Source organism: Oncorhynchus tshawytscha, linkage group LG04, assembly GCF_018296145.1.
Source record: "Oncorhynchus tshawytscha isolate Ot180627B linkage group LG04, Otsh_v2.0, whole genome shotgun sequence".
Taxonomy (NCBI): domain Eukaryota; kingdom Metazoa; phylum Chordata; class Actinopteri; order Salmoniformes; family Salmonidae; genus Oncorhynchus; species Oncorhynchus tshawytscha.
In genome coordinates, this window is record NC_056432.1 from 59,893,173 (window position 1) to 59,908,901 (window position 15,729).

Below are 15,729 nucleotides of genomic sequence, written 5' to 3' on the forward strand. Positions count from 1 at the left end.
TTCACAGTTTTTCAAAAGAAAGCTTTCTAATTTCCATAAGATGGGCAGTGTGCCTTTCTTCCAAGACCAGTACTTGTTTCAGTTTGTAGGCTACCATAGCTCTACCATCTATAATGGATTTGTTCATACGAGCCTCTTTGTTTTTGTGGATTTCTGTGGGGATTGTATCTACGGCCAGTACAGCATGCAGTGAAGAGGATGCAGATAATACCACTTCAATGAAATTCAAACATGTGTTCGAAAATATGGCCTATGAGTTTTCTCAAAAGCCAAAGAGCTGGTATCAAGCCCAGGAGTCCTGCAAGGAACGAGGGGGGAAACTTCTGATGGCCCTGAATTGCAAGATTAAGAGCTTCCTTGAGGACTTCTCAAATGAGAGACACAAAACAAAACTTACTTGGTGGGTGGCTACGGGGGTGTTAGGGCAGTACCAGGGGCCGGTGATCGGTGAGTAAAAATACTGGTAAACCACTCGAAAATAATAGTAAATAGTAAAACTATACTATGGTTCCAGGGCTGCTCTGTGTCTTTTGAACAGGTTTTGTAAGACACTGATTTCTCTATAGCTGTAATTGAAAAATTATTGGTCAATCTGCTGTAACTACAACCATTTTTGGACTTGTAAATTCAAAATATGTACCCATTGATTCCTGAAGAATATAACTTGTAAATGCCTCATGAGCTCAGTTCAAGTGCCGTCAGAACCCAAAATATAAGCTTGTTTTACTCCAATGTTTTAAATAAACTAAATGTAAACAAACACTTTATAGCCTCAAAACATGTTTAAACTATAATGTTGATATAATGGACGGTCAGTCCTTGCATTCATAGCCCTGTCTATGAACTGGGCACAGATATCAGTTCAATTTCAAGTTTTGATTTACATTTGGTTGAGTTGTCAACTAACATGAATCCAACAACAAAAATTCACCATGTCATTGAGTTTATTTTTATACCTTTATTTAACTAGGCAAGTAAGTTAAGAACAAATTCTTATTTTCAAAGACAGCCCAAGAACAGTGGGTTAACTGCCTTGTTCAGAGGCAGACAACATATTTGTACCTTGCCAGCTTGGGAATTCGATCTTGCAACCGTTCGGTTACTAGCCCAACACTCTAACCGCTAGGCTAAAGTTGAGTCATCTTAATTAAGCCACTGCTTATGGTCTTGATGGAATTCCTGAGCTATACAGAGGCCATTTGTAAATGACAGCTACCATGTACGAAGCACATCTTCACTACTGATCGCTTATCAGTGTCAAATGATGTTAGCAAAATCCATTATTTTCATAAGCTCATATAACATATCTCCACCAGTCTTGGAACATCATAGCCATAGGGAAAGCTTAGAACCAAGCTTTCACACTTGATCCATCAGCTATGATATAAGGACATTTTAAATTATACATTGTTGTTGGAAAACAATATTAAAATAACAGTATTGTATGTAAAATAGTACATTTCATAGCTTTTCAATAATTGTTTCATGTGTCTGTAGTGTATAATGCTACTGGAGAGAATGGTGCTTCTACGGAGAACGGGAGTACCCCACTCCTCTGCACCTATGTGATGATGGATCCCTTTCAGCTGGTGACCTCAACCAACTGCAGTGCCTGGCGTGGCTACCTCTGCACCCTGGGTACAGAACCTCCGCTAACCCCATTTTAACATGTTAAAAAAAAAAGACTGTGTCCTGATCCTTATTGTAAGCAGATATGCTGCAATGTTTTCCAAAATGATTTAGTGTAGAGGCCTGAATGATATCCTGCATGACATCTGTGCTGTATAATTGTTGTTCTACAGATTTGAATTTATCTGCAAATCCATCAAATAGTATGGTAAGGGACTTTTATTAATGGCCTTTATCCGTTATTGTAATTCTTTGGTGTAGTGTCAGTAAAGTTATTATCAAAATGAATGGTTCTTGTTGACTTTCGTAGGACAAACAGGGAGCAAGTGACAAATCAAGACACTGGAGAAGCCATCAAATTAAAGTCAACCGTGAGTTTGTTTGGCAAGTTTGTTTCACAGTTTCAACCATTCATGTACTCCCATGAACTAAATGTCTCTCTCTCTCGCTTTCTCCCTCTCTCTCTCTCTCTCTCTCTCTCTCTCATCCTACAGGTATGTCAAGGAGTCTGTCAAGCATGGAGAATCAGGTGACCAACATCAACATGCTCCTCAAGGTCAGAAATGCTGCTGTGTTAAAAGTGCAGTGTGACACATATTTCAAACTCTTTTTGTTATCAATTGTTAACACAATTATAGTTTTCAGTGGTTGGGAGTTTGCGGTCATATCCTCTGTTTTGTTTCAGGAGGCTCAACTGGAACTGGAAAGAATGGAAATGGCTATAGGAGAGCCTACAGACGCCAATGGGGTAAAGTATCACAATGACGATGGACATGTAGTAAGACGGGTGTGGTCAGTGGAGTAGATGACAGAGTTTAGGACCACTGGAACTTTCAGTCATAGTGCTCTCTCTCACCATATAGATAAATTATTATCAAATCAGCAAACAGTGAATGTAATTAAATAAATTATACTGCTGTACCTGGTCAATTTGGGCCTAACCTGAACCCTCCCCCAACAGAAAAAGTACCTTGAGCTTCTACTACAGGGAGCCCAGATGCTGTTTCCAAGTAATTTGAAATTAGACAACACGACTGCTAGCAATATCATCAGCTGCGCGGGGGGAGTCATACTCCTCAAAATGAAAAGATGTGGGGAGGACAGTGACACTAATGTGGTGGGTCAAGCAATAATAACTTTCATTATTATAACATTAAAATGTAGGCCTACATACTACTGTAAACCTATACATCAGTTTTTAGTGTGACATATGACAAAAGTGGAGTTCATTGAGAGTGCATTTCGCTGATGTTCTGCTGTCTTCAAACAGGACACGGAAATGTTTGATTTGGCCTTTGAGATTTATAAGGCAGTAAGCTTGGTGGTGACCACAGAATCTAATGAGCCCTTCTTCGTGAAGCACCCAACAGGCAGCATCTACCAGATCAGGTTAGTGTTTACAACCCGGAGCTCCTCCATCTCACTCATTGGTATAGCCTCCAATTCTACACTCTTAGAAAAAAAGGTTCTAAAAGGTTTTTTTGCGGAGGGATAGGGTTCTACCAATAACTTTTTTTGTCTGAAGAAACCTTTTTGAAAGACAAGGTATTTTGTCATGCAAATAGTTCTACCTAGAACCTTTTTCATACTTATTTGATAATTGTTTGGAAGGCCAGGCAGATTGTTTGGAAGGCAAGGGTTCTACATAGAACCCTTCTTCATCTGAATAAGCTTTATTATTGTAATTGTTTTTCTTTCAAAAATGTTAACATCCAGAGTTGAAGTAATCCAATAAGTTTGAAACTGTACCTTTATGGACATATTTCTGTATTTATCTGCTATTCCATGAATCATTTTACATAGACAGTACCGACATAATTGATATCTGTGCCATGATTTCTCTTTCAAATGAGTATTTTCTGTGATTTTATTGAGCAGAGAGTAGGAGAATAGAAGGGAGTCTGAGTGAACCAGCAGTGTATTGTATGGTTCACAGCAAATTTGACAGTTTTTTCTAGTGTACATTTTTCAGTGTAACATTTCCAGTGTTGATTCAGGAGTTAAATGAATTTAACAATCAGTGGTGTAAACGATCCCCAGTGTTGGTGTTAATAATCAGAGTTAAATAACATACATTTTCCTAAACAAATTGTGGGTGCAAGTTGTGGGTGACTAAAATTGCCAACCGTTGGATATCCTCACTCTGGCTGGATTCCTGGCTAAATTCCCAAGCTGTCCCTCATACCATCACGGTCACCTAATCATCCCCAGCTTACAATTGGCTCTTTCATCCCCCTCCTCTCCCCTGTAACTATTCCTCAGGTCGTTGCTGTAAATGAGAATGTGTTCTCAGTCAACTTACCTGGTAAAATAACGGTAAAAAAAAGGAATAAATAAGAACTGCACATCACTTTACAAGCCAGCATAATGTGTCCTGTAAACCAGGAGTTTCTTAACACCACTGTGTCAGGGTATAATTAAGCCCTCAAAGAAAGGCCTTGTGATTCGCTTAATGTTTTGTCATAAAGAGTTTAATTTTAAAGGATTATAAGACTGGTGGAAACGGTTAATTGGTTAATTGAGGGTTCTAGGAAGAACTCTTCAAAGATATAACCCTTCATAGAGGGTTCTAGATAGAACCTTTAGAGGACAAAAGGGTTCTTGGTAGAACCCTTCATAGAGGGTTCTACCTCGCACCAAAAAGTGTTCCCCTATTGGAACAAACCAAAGAACCCTGTATGGTTCTACTTAGCACCTGTAAAACTATGCTTCTTGCTGTCCTCTACTTGAATGCGAGCCATCTGACTCTTGTCTCGTCTCCCTCAGCCTCACCCCATCACAAATGGATAACAAGGTTCTAGGGTCAGAGGACGATGCATACATCAAGCTTCCATCTTTCTCTGCATTGCATTCCTCGCTGGAAAACCACTCACTTGTTAATGTACAGGTCTGTACAATAAACAACATTGATGATGCTGTTTTGTTGTGCAAATAGTATTTTATTTTTATATTTTTTCTCTTCCTCTCAGGTGACCACTTTTATAGGCAACCCATATCCATCGACTGAAAACATCACAGGAACGGTGTGTACCCTTGTACTAAGGGATGGATTGACGGAAATCAGTGTAGAAAACTTGACAGAGCTAATTGAGGTAGGCTACAGGATAGAACAGGCCAACTACTTTAACTTTAGCCTGCTGTCATTCCATCCTCATTTCCCTAACAGAGATGAGGGAACCATGAATGCAAATAGATTTGGTTGTTTCTCTCCCTTCTCTATAGATCATTCTTCCACGCCCAGATGCTCCTGTGCTCTCTGGCACGACTGTATCCTTGGAGGAAGGGGCTCGCGTTGGGACCACTTTCAACACTACGGACCCCAACATCACAGTCATATTCACCATACAGCCCAGTGTCAATGTGTCCCTAAAACTGCTGCTGGGCCTGGGCTCCCCACCCAATGACACCCACTATAAACACAGCACTGTCCTGAGACACACAGGTAGAGGAGGATTCCATCACCATAGTTACTGCTAGGCAAAACATTACATCCACTGTGCTACTGCTTTCAGTTAATCTAGCTGTCTGGTATGTACATAGATTCACATACTACTTTGATATTCACAAGCTTTAAGACATGTCTGTCTGGCATTTCACACTGTAATTGGAGGTCGGGCTCTCAAACGTATTGTTGGTTTGCTTTCTTAGCCTGGGTGGTATAGAGTAATCCATGTTCAAAACCCTATTGTGCTCTTTCAGAGGGTTATCGCTGGCTGGTCACCCCTGAGATGATGGAAAAGGGAACAGGCACCTGGTATGTGAATGCCAGTCTGTTTAACTCAACCTGGAGCAAGGGCCTGACACTACAGATCACCATCTTTACTACTAAGTGCATGTACTGGAACACTAAACAGCTGACATGGAGCATAGCTGGCTGCTGGGTGAGGCTGCTATTAATGAGACCTATCCCTCCTTTGTCTCCATCAGATTATGAACAAACCTAATTGGTAAGCATTGGTATGTGTTTGTGATATTGTGAAAGCGTTTGTCTGTGTTGTCTTGTTCTAGGTGGGTATACAGTCAACTCCCAGGATGACACATTGTCTGTGTAACCACCTGACATCGTTTGGGAGTTCTTTCTTTGTGATGCCCAACTACGTAGACGTGTCGCTCACAGCTCAGTACTTTGCCACAGTGAATGAGAACTATGTGGTGGTGGCGTTGCTCTCTGCCTTCTTTGGCCTGTACCTGGTCACTCTGCTCTGGGCCTGCTATGCAGACAGGAGGGCCCTCACCAGGGTGAGTTTATCAAGGCGTGTACAAACACAAATACAAACACACACAAACACTGAAACACTTGTTTTGTCCACAGAGGAAGATGACACTCCTGAAGGATAACCACCCATGTGCCAGTTATAACTACCTACTGAATGTCCAGACTGGCAGTCGGAGAGGGGCGGGTACCTCTGCCAATGTAAGATGGGGTGGTAACTGAATAGATCCTTCATTCATTTCTGTGGTCAGTTTACTTAGCATAGGAATATCAATACCAGTATCCATGCTAATCAGAGTATATTTTTTATGTAGGTTACAGTCAAGTTGTTGGGTACACAGGGGGAGAGTGAGCCCCACCACCTAAGTGACCCTGATAAACCAGTATTTGAGAGAAGGGGTGTGGACTTGTTCCTGGTGACCACACCCTTTCCCCTGGGGGAGCTGACGGGCATCCAGCTGTGCCATGACAACTCTGGGGGGCACCCCTCCTGGTAAGCACCGGGGCAGATGACACATCATCCCTGTAATTATTGTGACTTGTTTAAAGTCAAGGTCTTTTTGAAATCACTCCATACTTTCCATTGTCATGTTTAAAAATTATTTGTGGCACACTAAACTCTAAGGTCCGGGTTAAGAATCTGCAGGGACAACTAGGACCTATAAATACTGAGCTGATAAAGTAGTTTAGGTGTGACATTATCAAGCTTTGCTCCCCTCACCCTTGGAGACCTGGTAGAGTTTCATCACAATGACACTTCAAAATAGCATCCTTGCCTCCTCACCTCACCTTGTCTCCTCCTCTCCTCCTGTTTAATACCTGTCTTAAAGGTTCAATGCTGACATATTTATCACAATATCAAATCATTTCTGGGTAACAATTCAGTACCTTACTGTGATTGTTTTCAATTAAAATTGTCAAAAAGAAACAAAATAGCTTCTTAGCAAAATATTTTTCTAGGACTACCTGGGAGTAGAAGGGGAAAACTAGCTGTTATTGACAGAGAGGTTTGGAACTCTATTTCTTATTGGTCTGTTGTCACCAGGCAGGCCAAAACTCCATCCCACCAAAACAGGCTGAAATTCCAGGGTATCGTTTTAAACAGGTCTTACACTAAAAAGGCATTATCATCAATTTCATAGTATTATTCCAACCTCATCATGTAGAAATATAAAACACAGGAAAATCCTGTTTTTGACTGCACTGGGTCTTTGAATACACACAACAAAAATATTGCAACCACTGCTATGCTGGCAGGGACTTGTTTTTGTTTTTTATCCCTACAGTCTAAGAATCTCTATCTCTACACAGGGAATAATAAGTATTTTCCTGAGTGTGAGGTCACGTTTCCTCCCACCAGGTATCTCAACAAGGTGACGATCCAAGACCTGCAGAGAAAGAAGGTTTGGCACTTCCTGTCCTCATCGTGGCTGAGCTCTGACAGGGGGGACGGGCTGACCAAGAAGACCCTCAACGCTGCCAAGAAAAATGAGATCAGAAGCTTTAGGTGATTGACCACCAGTAGAGTACAATGTTACAACATGTCTGTAGAGGATTTCTAGGCTAGGTCCAATATCTTGCAACGTGCCATAGAGTTTTAATTCTGAACCCTTGTATCATAGACTACTTTTTCAATGTAATTCCTCTGACTTCCACCCTGGTCATCCCCTAATGTCCCAAACTTTCTATGTCCTAGAAATATTTTCCAGACCAGGACGTCGACAGGCTTTAGAGATCAGCACATCTGGGTGTCCATCATAGACCCTCCCTGGCGTAGCCCGTTCACCCGAGCACAGAGGGTGTCCTGCTGCATGAGCCTCCTGCTCTGCACCATGGCAATCAACATTGCCTTCTGGAAGATCCCCAAAAACCAGCAGTCTCCTGTCATCTTCACCATTGGTAAGTCCATAGAGATACAACATTATGTTTTATATTGGGTACTGGATAAGTCCTTGTGGGTGAGTCAATCAGTCCTCTTTTGTGACTGTGCCGTTCATATCTGAGCCCACATCTAATGAGCTGGGATGGGATGGGCAATAATGAGCTGCCTCTGATAAGGATGGGCAATAATGAGCTGCCTCTGATAAGGATGGGCAATAATGAGCTGCCTCTGATAAGGATGGGCAGTAATGAGCTGCCTCTGATAAGGATGGGCAATAATGAGCTGCCTCTGATAAGGATGGGCAATAATGAGCTGCCTCTGATAAGGATGGGCAATAATGAGCTGCCTCTGATAAGGATGGGCAATAATGAGCTGCCTCTGATAAGGATGGGCAATAATGAGCTGCCTCTGATAACGATGGGCAATAATGAGCTGCCTCTGATAAGGATGGGCAATTTTATCCTCCACTCACATAGAAATTGGAAATTTTGGCTACCGGAAAAAGTTTTTTCAACAGTAAAAAGAGAGCAGTGCAGTACATGGGAACTACGATTAGCCTGCAATGTGGATGATAACATATCAGACTTTTTAGATACAGCTGCATTAAGAATCAAAGACAAGGACTTGTCTCAATTATAAATGTTAGATCCAACTCAAGGCTCTTTTCTCCTTGGTGTTCACAGAGTTACAAGGACTAGTAGTTGTAGGCAGTGGAAGGCTCTTCATAACCCTTCAATAGACAACGTTTCAGCCACATTCCTTTGACAATACAGACCTGAAAGACCTTGTCACACAGCACAGAGTGGTTATTCAATGACCCCAAGCCCTTGATAAACCTTTCATATGGCTAAGAAATACTTGACCCAGAACAACACAACAAGTGTTCAGACATTGAATGATATATTGAGTGTTATAGCTTCTATTATTGTGCCTTGACTCCATAATGGTGTGCTTTCATGTCCCAGGTTCGCTGGAGGTCACTTGGGAGGAGATCATGGTGGGGGTGGAAAGCGGTTTGCTCATGTTCCCCATCAACATCCTCATCATCACCATATTCCGTAGTATCAAGCCACGATTCGTCCAACCGAAGGAGAAGAACCCCGATATGCAGGGCCTGAAACCCCTCGCTGTTACCATGCCAACCATTCTTAAGGTCCTCTCTTTACCTTTTCAAAATAAAGTGTTGTTGCTGTGCTATAGTTCTGCGCTATACTTTGTCTATAACCTTCAAACACTCCCATCGTTTATTCCTTTCAGCTGTGCCTGCCTTTTTTCTTACTTCCAAGGCCATACAATATCTTATTGGTTATAGCAACCATTAACATTGATACTGGCAACTGTGATACTGGCAACATTGATACTGGCAACTGTTATGTATGTTCTGTCCTTAAGTACTGTATTCCTGCATACTACGTCCCTATCTAGGACACAGCGGAGATGGTGAATCTGCTCTGTAAGAGCCAGAGGAACAAAGTGCCTGAGCTAGAGAAGAAGCTGGAGTCATGCGATGACCTTTGCTCAGCCTTGGGCAGAGTGCAAGGGGTCATTCAGCTTATGCAAGGTGCTTCCCTGACACTGCAAGAGCAACCTTACAAGTCACACAGATTTTGACATCATTGTAATTGTTGGAGATTTGATGCGTCTGCCTACTAGGGTTGAGTGAGAGTGAGCCACACTGGGTCTACTGCAGCAAGTTTGTCCTGTACTTCCTCCACCACCTGTCCATGTGCCTGGAGCGGCTGGATGAGAGTGCCTTCCCCACCCCAGAGGCCCGTCAACACATCCTGAACACCGTCCACCTGCTGCAGAAGACGTCCGAGATGGTTTCCACCAGCCACATGGCTTACAGGTTGGACAATATACCTGTGCAGAGAAGGGAATATAAATAACGGAATTAAAAGTTAAGCTTTTCAAAAAAAAATACTTTACACGTCATTCCCTTCCTCTCAGTTTCCAATCAAGTTAAATTGATCTGTATTTATGTGAATATCATTGTCATACATTACTCTGACCAAGTACCTAAACATACCTGTGTTTCCTCTGTGCCTCCTCTCCTAGTCCTCCCCGTGTTGCTAGGGAGAAAAGGAAAAGCTCGAGCTGCTGGCTGCCCTGGTGGTTTGTGTTTGTGGGCTGGTTCTTGCTCGTCTCCATCAGTGTTGTGTCCACGTACTTTACCCTGATGTATGGCTTTGCCTATGGGAGGGAGAAGTCCATCCAGTGGGTTATCTCTCTGGCCATGTCCCTCTTCCAGAGCATCTTCATCCTCCAGCCTCTTAAGGTAAGACCAGGGCTCTATGACTTACATGAAGAACGTAGTCCTGAAGTTCTGTTCAATCATCAGCAGATGTAAAAAGAAGAATTTCATTTGATGCTTGTGTTTATTCTCAGGTGATTGGTATGGCGATCTTCTTTGCCCTCCTCCTCAAACCAGTGGCAGTAGAAGACAGTGAGGAGGTTGGACTACTCCTGAAAGGTAAGATCCTCGAGCACAGAAGACCTACTGTACAGGGCTCTCACGAAACCATTATGCTTTAACTTAGTGTCAGTTTTACAAAGGCGTAATTGATCTGGGTTTCTCAGTACTAGTACTCTGAAAAGGCATTTACATCAACCCAACTCTCAGTGTTGATGAAGGGTTTTACAGAGAGAGAAGGGTTACAGTCAGTAAGGGACTGTCATAGAGAGAAAATACCTTTTTTTTCTCCATATCCATGCCTACTCTCTCACAGAAATACAACAAAGCCTTGAATATAAATGGCTTCTGTCAAACTATTGAAACCTTTCTATTATGCATAATTAATGGTATATTTTAGACATTTTAGACTGCAATAGAGCTGTATAAGTCTGTTTTACCCTCAGATAGTAGGAGAAGCATAGAATTATGGTAGTATTTTGCTGCCATTTTGGCCAGGCCTCTAGTGTAAAATATATGTTTAATATCATTGAGACTAAGCTGGTAAAATAAAGGTACAAATATCTAAAACCTGTGTTAGTATGCCACACCATGTCAGGCTCACAGGCGTTCTGTTGAGCTTCCCTTCTGAGATGTTGAAAAGAAAAGTCCTCACAAAGAGGCTTGTCTTATCTGTCTTACAGAACAACAGGAGATGTGTAAATTGTACTCCGGTAGGGAGATGCACTGAAGAAACACAATTTAGCTCTACACTCTGTCTCCAGAGGATCGATGGGTTTGGAAGACCTGATGCCCTACAACAGACATCCTCTGCTCTGCTGCACTGACTATCAACGTGGCAAAATGAGAATATAAGTTATTAGAAAACATAGTTGTTAGGTTTTTATTGAATACTTGTTACTCTTAATAAGAAAGGTACAAGGCATAATATGTATGAATGTACTGAAAACTACTGTATCATTGAAATTGTAATATTTAGTAATAAGCTGATAGTTAGAAACTTTTATTCTTGTGGATTGTATGAAGTTACTCAATGTATGGAATTACTCTGTTATATTTATTTTATCACAAACCGCTGATATATTATTTTACACTGTACATTTATATTTACTTTTAAGTAACATACTGTCACCTCCAAAATCATTGTCACCCTTGATAAAAATGAGCAAAAAAGACTGTATAAAATAAATAATAGAAAACCAGAGCTATATTGAATGTTTTCTGAGATGAAATAACACATTGGGAATGATTTTAGACCACTCCTCCATACAGAATCTTTCCAGATCCTTTATATCCTTCGTCTGTACTTATGGACTTCCCTCTTCAGTTCAAACCACAGGTTTTCAATGGGTTTCAAGTCCGGAGACAGAGATGGCCATTGCAAAATGTAGATTTTTTTGTTGTCAATTAATAATTTCTTTGTGGATTTTATGTGTGCTTGGGGTCATTGTCTAGCTGGAAGATCCACTTGTAGCCAAGTTTCAGCCTCTTGGTAGGGGCAACCAGGTTTTTGGCTAAAATGTCCTGGTACTTGGTACAGTTCATGGTACCGTTCAATGTCACTATCACCAGGAAGCAAAACCACCTCATAAAATCAAAGATCCACCACCATATTTTACAGTAGGCATGGGGTTATTTTCTGCATTTGCATCTCTCTTACAAAATAAAGATGCATATGGGCTTGGCTCCTGAGTGGCGCAGCGGCCTAAGACACTGAATCTCAGTGCTTGAGGTGTCACTACAGACACCCTGGTTTGAATCCAGGCTGTATCACAACCGGCTGTGATTGGGAGTCCCATAGGGCGGCGCACAATTGGCCCAGCGTCGTCTGGGTTTGGCCGGTGTAGGCCGTCATTGTAAATAAGAATTTGTTTCTAACTGACTTGCCAGGTTAAATGTAAAAAATATTTTCAAAGCCCACTGGTGTGCGTGGCCAAAAACCTCTATTTTCATCTCATCTGACCATAGCACCTGGTTCCAATCCATGTGCCATTGACGTTTAGCAAACTCCAAGTGTTTACATTTGTTGGTTTCTCTCAAAAAAGCTTTTTTTTATGGCAACCGTGACCCTTGGACTTTTCTTTTCATCACAAACCATCTTCATCACTGTGAGTATGGACAAGATACACTTGGGTCCTTTACCAGGCAAATTCACCACTGCTCCAGTGGTTTTAAACTTCTTAATTGTTGCCCTAATAGTGGCTAGTGGTACATTCGTTTTTTTTGTGTGTTTTTTTTTGGACCCATTGCCTGATTTATGAAAGTCAACAGCCATTAGTTTTTTTTCTTTGTGAGCGCTTTGCCTTTCCCCACGGTGATGGATGACAAAGGATGTTACCTCTTTTCATACCCCAGTGAAACGGGAAGCCATGGAAGATCATTTAAAAAAAATCTCAATTTAAAGAACTGTAAGTAGAATGTTAATGCAAATAGATTTTATTGATAAGAATCTTTACGGGTATCATCATTTTGACACCTACAGTATTTTTTTATTTTGTTTTTTCTTGGTAGCCTTTCCTGCAGTGAAACGACCTAGTGGCCTCATGGGTGGAATGTTATTCATATTTTTCATAATTAATAAACATTTATTTGTAAAAAAGCCTCTGAAAATTCGGTGTTTCTATGTCAAACGGTGTTGTTATATTTCTGTCTTCTGTGATGTATATAAACTGTAATATTGGGATGCAAACTCAAAATGTAATACATTTCATCTCTATATCTCGCTTTTTTAAGCCCATAACCACGTGTGAGGGCCTCCGGGTGGCGCAGTGGTCTAGGGTAGCTGTGCCACCAGAGACTCTGTGTTCGTGCCCAGGCTCTGTTGCAGCCGGCCGCGACCGGGAGGTCAGTGGGGTGACGCACAATTGGTCTGGCATCGTCCGGGTTAGGGAGGGTTTGGCCGGTAGAGATATCCTTGTCTCATCGTGTACTAGCGACTCCTGTGGCGGGCCGGGCGCAGTGCACGCTAACCAGGTCGCACGGTGTTTCCTTCCTCCGGTTCTGCTGGCTTCCGGGATGCGCACTGTGTTAAGAAGCAGTGCGGCTTGGTTGGGTTGTGTTTCGGAGGATGCATGGCTTTCGACCTTCGTCTCTCCCGAGCCCGTACGGGAGTTGTAGCGATGAGACAAGATAGTAACTACTAACAATTGGATACCACGAAATTGGGGAGAAAAGGGGGTAAAATCCACAAAAAAATATATATATAATAAAATAACCACGTGTGTATACTTTTGTTTCAAAGTAGATTTGTTTAAGACTGTGTGACCCTGATTTAGCCCACTGCAGTAAAACGTTCAACCAAATCTATTTCAGCTGTATTAAAATAAAATAATATTATTTAAAAAAATCTGAGCATACAATAAACCTTAATATTTGTATTATTTATTTTATACAGTCTATTTTGCTCATCTTTGTCAAGGGTGCCAATACTTTTGGAGGTGACTGTATCTGTGGGTTCACTTAGTATTATACGTATATTTATTTATTTGAATACATTTGAAAAATGATTAAAACAAAGTTATGTCTTTGAAACTGTTTTTCCAAAAATAAGATTGTATTCCCTTGTTCTCCCCTCATCCCCATCACAACATGAGTCCTACTTTCACTGTGCTCAGCAGATCGTTATGAAAGAAAGTGTAACACCTATTAGTAAGACACTCATATCACCCCAGACAGTTATCTAAGTTACTGTATCTCAATGCCATGGTAGAGATTGTCTAAGAACTCCTCTGACTCACGTCCGTAACTCTGTGTGTCACTGCAAGCTATGTAGTTGACCAGCAACAGCGACAGATCCAGTGTAATATATTATAAAAATAAAACAAACTGGATGGAATATGGGGGAAAATGTAACACATTATTTTTCAATCTTCAACAAAAAATGCTAAAAAAAAAATGTATTGAAACTTGTTACAAATGAGAGTCACTCATGATTCACCAAACAATATTTTGAAAGAAGAAGTAAAGTCGAAATTTTAGCTGTTAAAATTAGATCCAACAATAATATTAAGGAATGAGAAATCCGTGGCTTAAATACGAAGGTGTCATTGTACTCTGATGATTCATGTTTTCTTATAAAACCACAAATGTAATTCCTCCACAGCCTCATAGAGGATCTAGATACTTTTTCTAACCACTCTGGATTAAAACCAAATTATGATAAGTGTACTATATTACATATTGGATCACAATTTCTTTAAACTTTTACATTACCGTGTAGTTTACCAAAGAAATGGTCTGACAGAGATGTGGACATACTCAGTATTCATATCCCAAAAGAAAGAAATGATCTCACTCCAATACATTTTAATAGAAATTTAGCAAAAATAGATAAGATCTTGCTACCATTGAAAGGAAAATACCTGTCTATTTGTGGAAAAATCACCCTGATTAACTCTTTAGTCAAATCACAGTTTACCTATTTGTTTGTGGTTTTGCCTACACCTAGTGACCTGCTATTTAAATTATATGAACAAAACAATATTCCATTTTATTTGGAAAGGCAAGCCAGACAAAATTAAAAGGGCCTATTTATATAGTGAATATGAATTCGGAGGGCAGAAATTATTGGTGGTCCAATGGTCAGACAGAACATTATCCATTCCAAACTAATATCTAACCTCAGGTAAAATGATTTGGGCCCTGTGCAGAATATCTTTTTAATTAAAATCACAAATGAATGAATTCAAGTCCACGTAAGAAATGAATTTAGTACATTTCTTGGGGAATTACCAGCTAATTAAATGTTGGAAGAGGGGATATTAATATTCTCTGAGCCTATATTGAGTCAGTCAATTCCCCTTTAGCGTAGTACAAATTGAGTTTGGCCATGAGCAGAAAAGAGAATGCTTCAGGCCTTCAACCTCCGCATAGGTGACTCATGGCAGGGAAGCAGCCTTCTTCAATTGGTTGTTGTCTTTTTATTCTTACTATTTTAAAACCCTTAACTAAACTCTCTCCCCTCAAACTCTAAACTCTACAGAGAGTGGGTTGTGTTGTCCTCAGGTAGAATGTAATAAGAATGGTTTTAATATTATATTGCGTATAGCAATAACCTAATTGTCTTAGTAAGTGGCAATTTTACCATGTAAATCTTCGTGGGGCCCCCCAAAAAATGTGGGATGCATGCCAGCAAAGCCACTACACAACACTAACAATACATTAATTGCACTATAACGGTGACAAACGGTGCCCACAAACAGTTAGGGCCTACATAAAGCTGTCCCAACAGCAGAGTCCCAACACCTTACCACTGCTACACCTGGCTATCAGCGGAGCCTTGTCTGGCAGCGAAACAGTTAATTCAGCCTTACACGTGTATTATAATATATATATATATATATATATATATATATATATATATATATATATATATATATATATATATATACAGTATATACATTTTGTTTTGTTTACTGACTTTAAAAAAACATAGCTGATATTGCTGACTTGCTAAAACAAATGTGGTTACTACTGACAAAGACATCTGACTGCTATACCATCTTGGATTATTTGTTTATTAGTTCTAATCTAAGGTGTCTGTAGCTGCAGGAATTTGCTTATTCTGAGTGTCAAACTGACCCAGCTAGGTGA

At 40.6% G+C, this 15,729-nt stretch overlaps 1 protein-coding gene across 1 annotated transcript; it reads left to right on the forward strand.

The window, feature by feature from the left end:
* Positions 1-52: 52 nt before the first annotated feature.
* On the forward strand, positions 53-11,862 carry LOC112249563 (polycystic kidney disease protein 1-like 2). The gene is made up of 23 exons (XM_024419362.2): positions 53-447; positions 1,498-1,638; positions 1,803-1,837; positions 1,940-2,000; positions 2,124-2,185; positions 2,315-2,377; positions 2,591-2,746; positions 2,900-3,018; positions 4,396-4,516; positions 4,599-4,721; positions 4,852-5,071; positions 5,329-5,510; positions 5,638-5,868; positions 5,942-6,043; positions 6,157-6,335; positions 7,203-7,349; positions 7,539-7,741; positions 8,690-8,877; positions 9,150-9,285; positions 9,378-9,573; positions 9,783-10,002; positions 10,113-10,197; positions 10,821-11,862. The coding sequence occupies exons 1-23, from the start codon at positions 114-116 to the stop codon at positions 10,865-10,867; spliced, it is 3,351 nt and encodes a 1,116-aa protein (XP_024275130.2). The 5' UTR covers positions 53-113; the 3' UTR covers positions 10,868-11,862.
* The last annotated feature ends 3,867 nt before the right edge of the window (positions 11,863-15,729 follow it).

Excerpts from the sequence above, each read along its gene's own strand:
- LOC112249563 (XM_024419362.2), top strand. The coding sequence starts at position 114 with ATGGATTTGTTCATACGAGCCTCTTTGTTTTTGTGGATTTCTGTGGGG. Across the intron at positions 2,378-2,590 it reads AGCCTACAGACGCCAATGGG|AAAAAGTACCTTGAGCTTCT; the intron begins GTAAAGTATCAC and ends CTCCCCCAACAG. Across the intron at positions 5,511-5,637 it reads GGAGCATAGCTGGCTGCTGG|GTGGGTATACAGTCAACTCC; the intron begins GTGAGGCTGCTA and ends GTCTTGTTCTAG.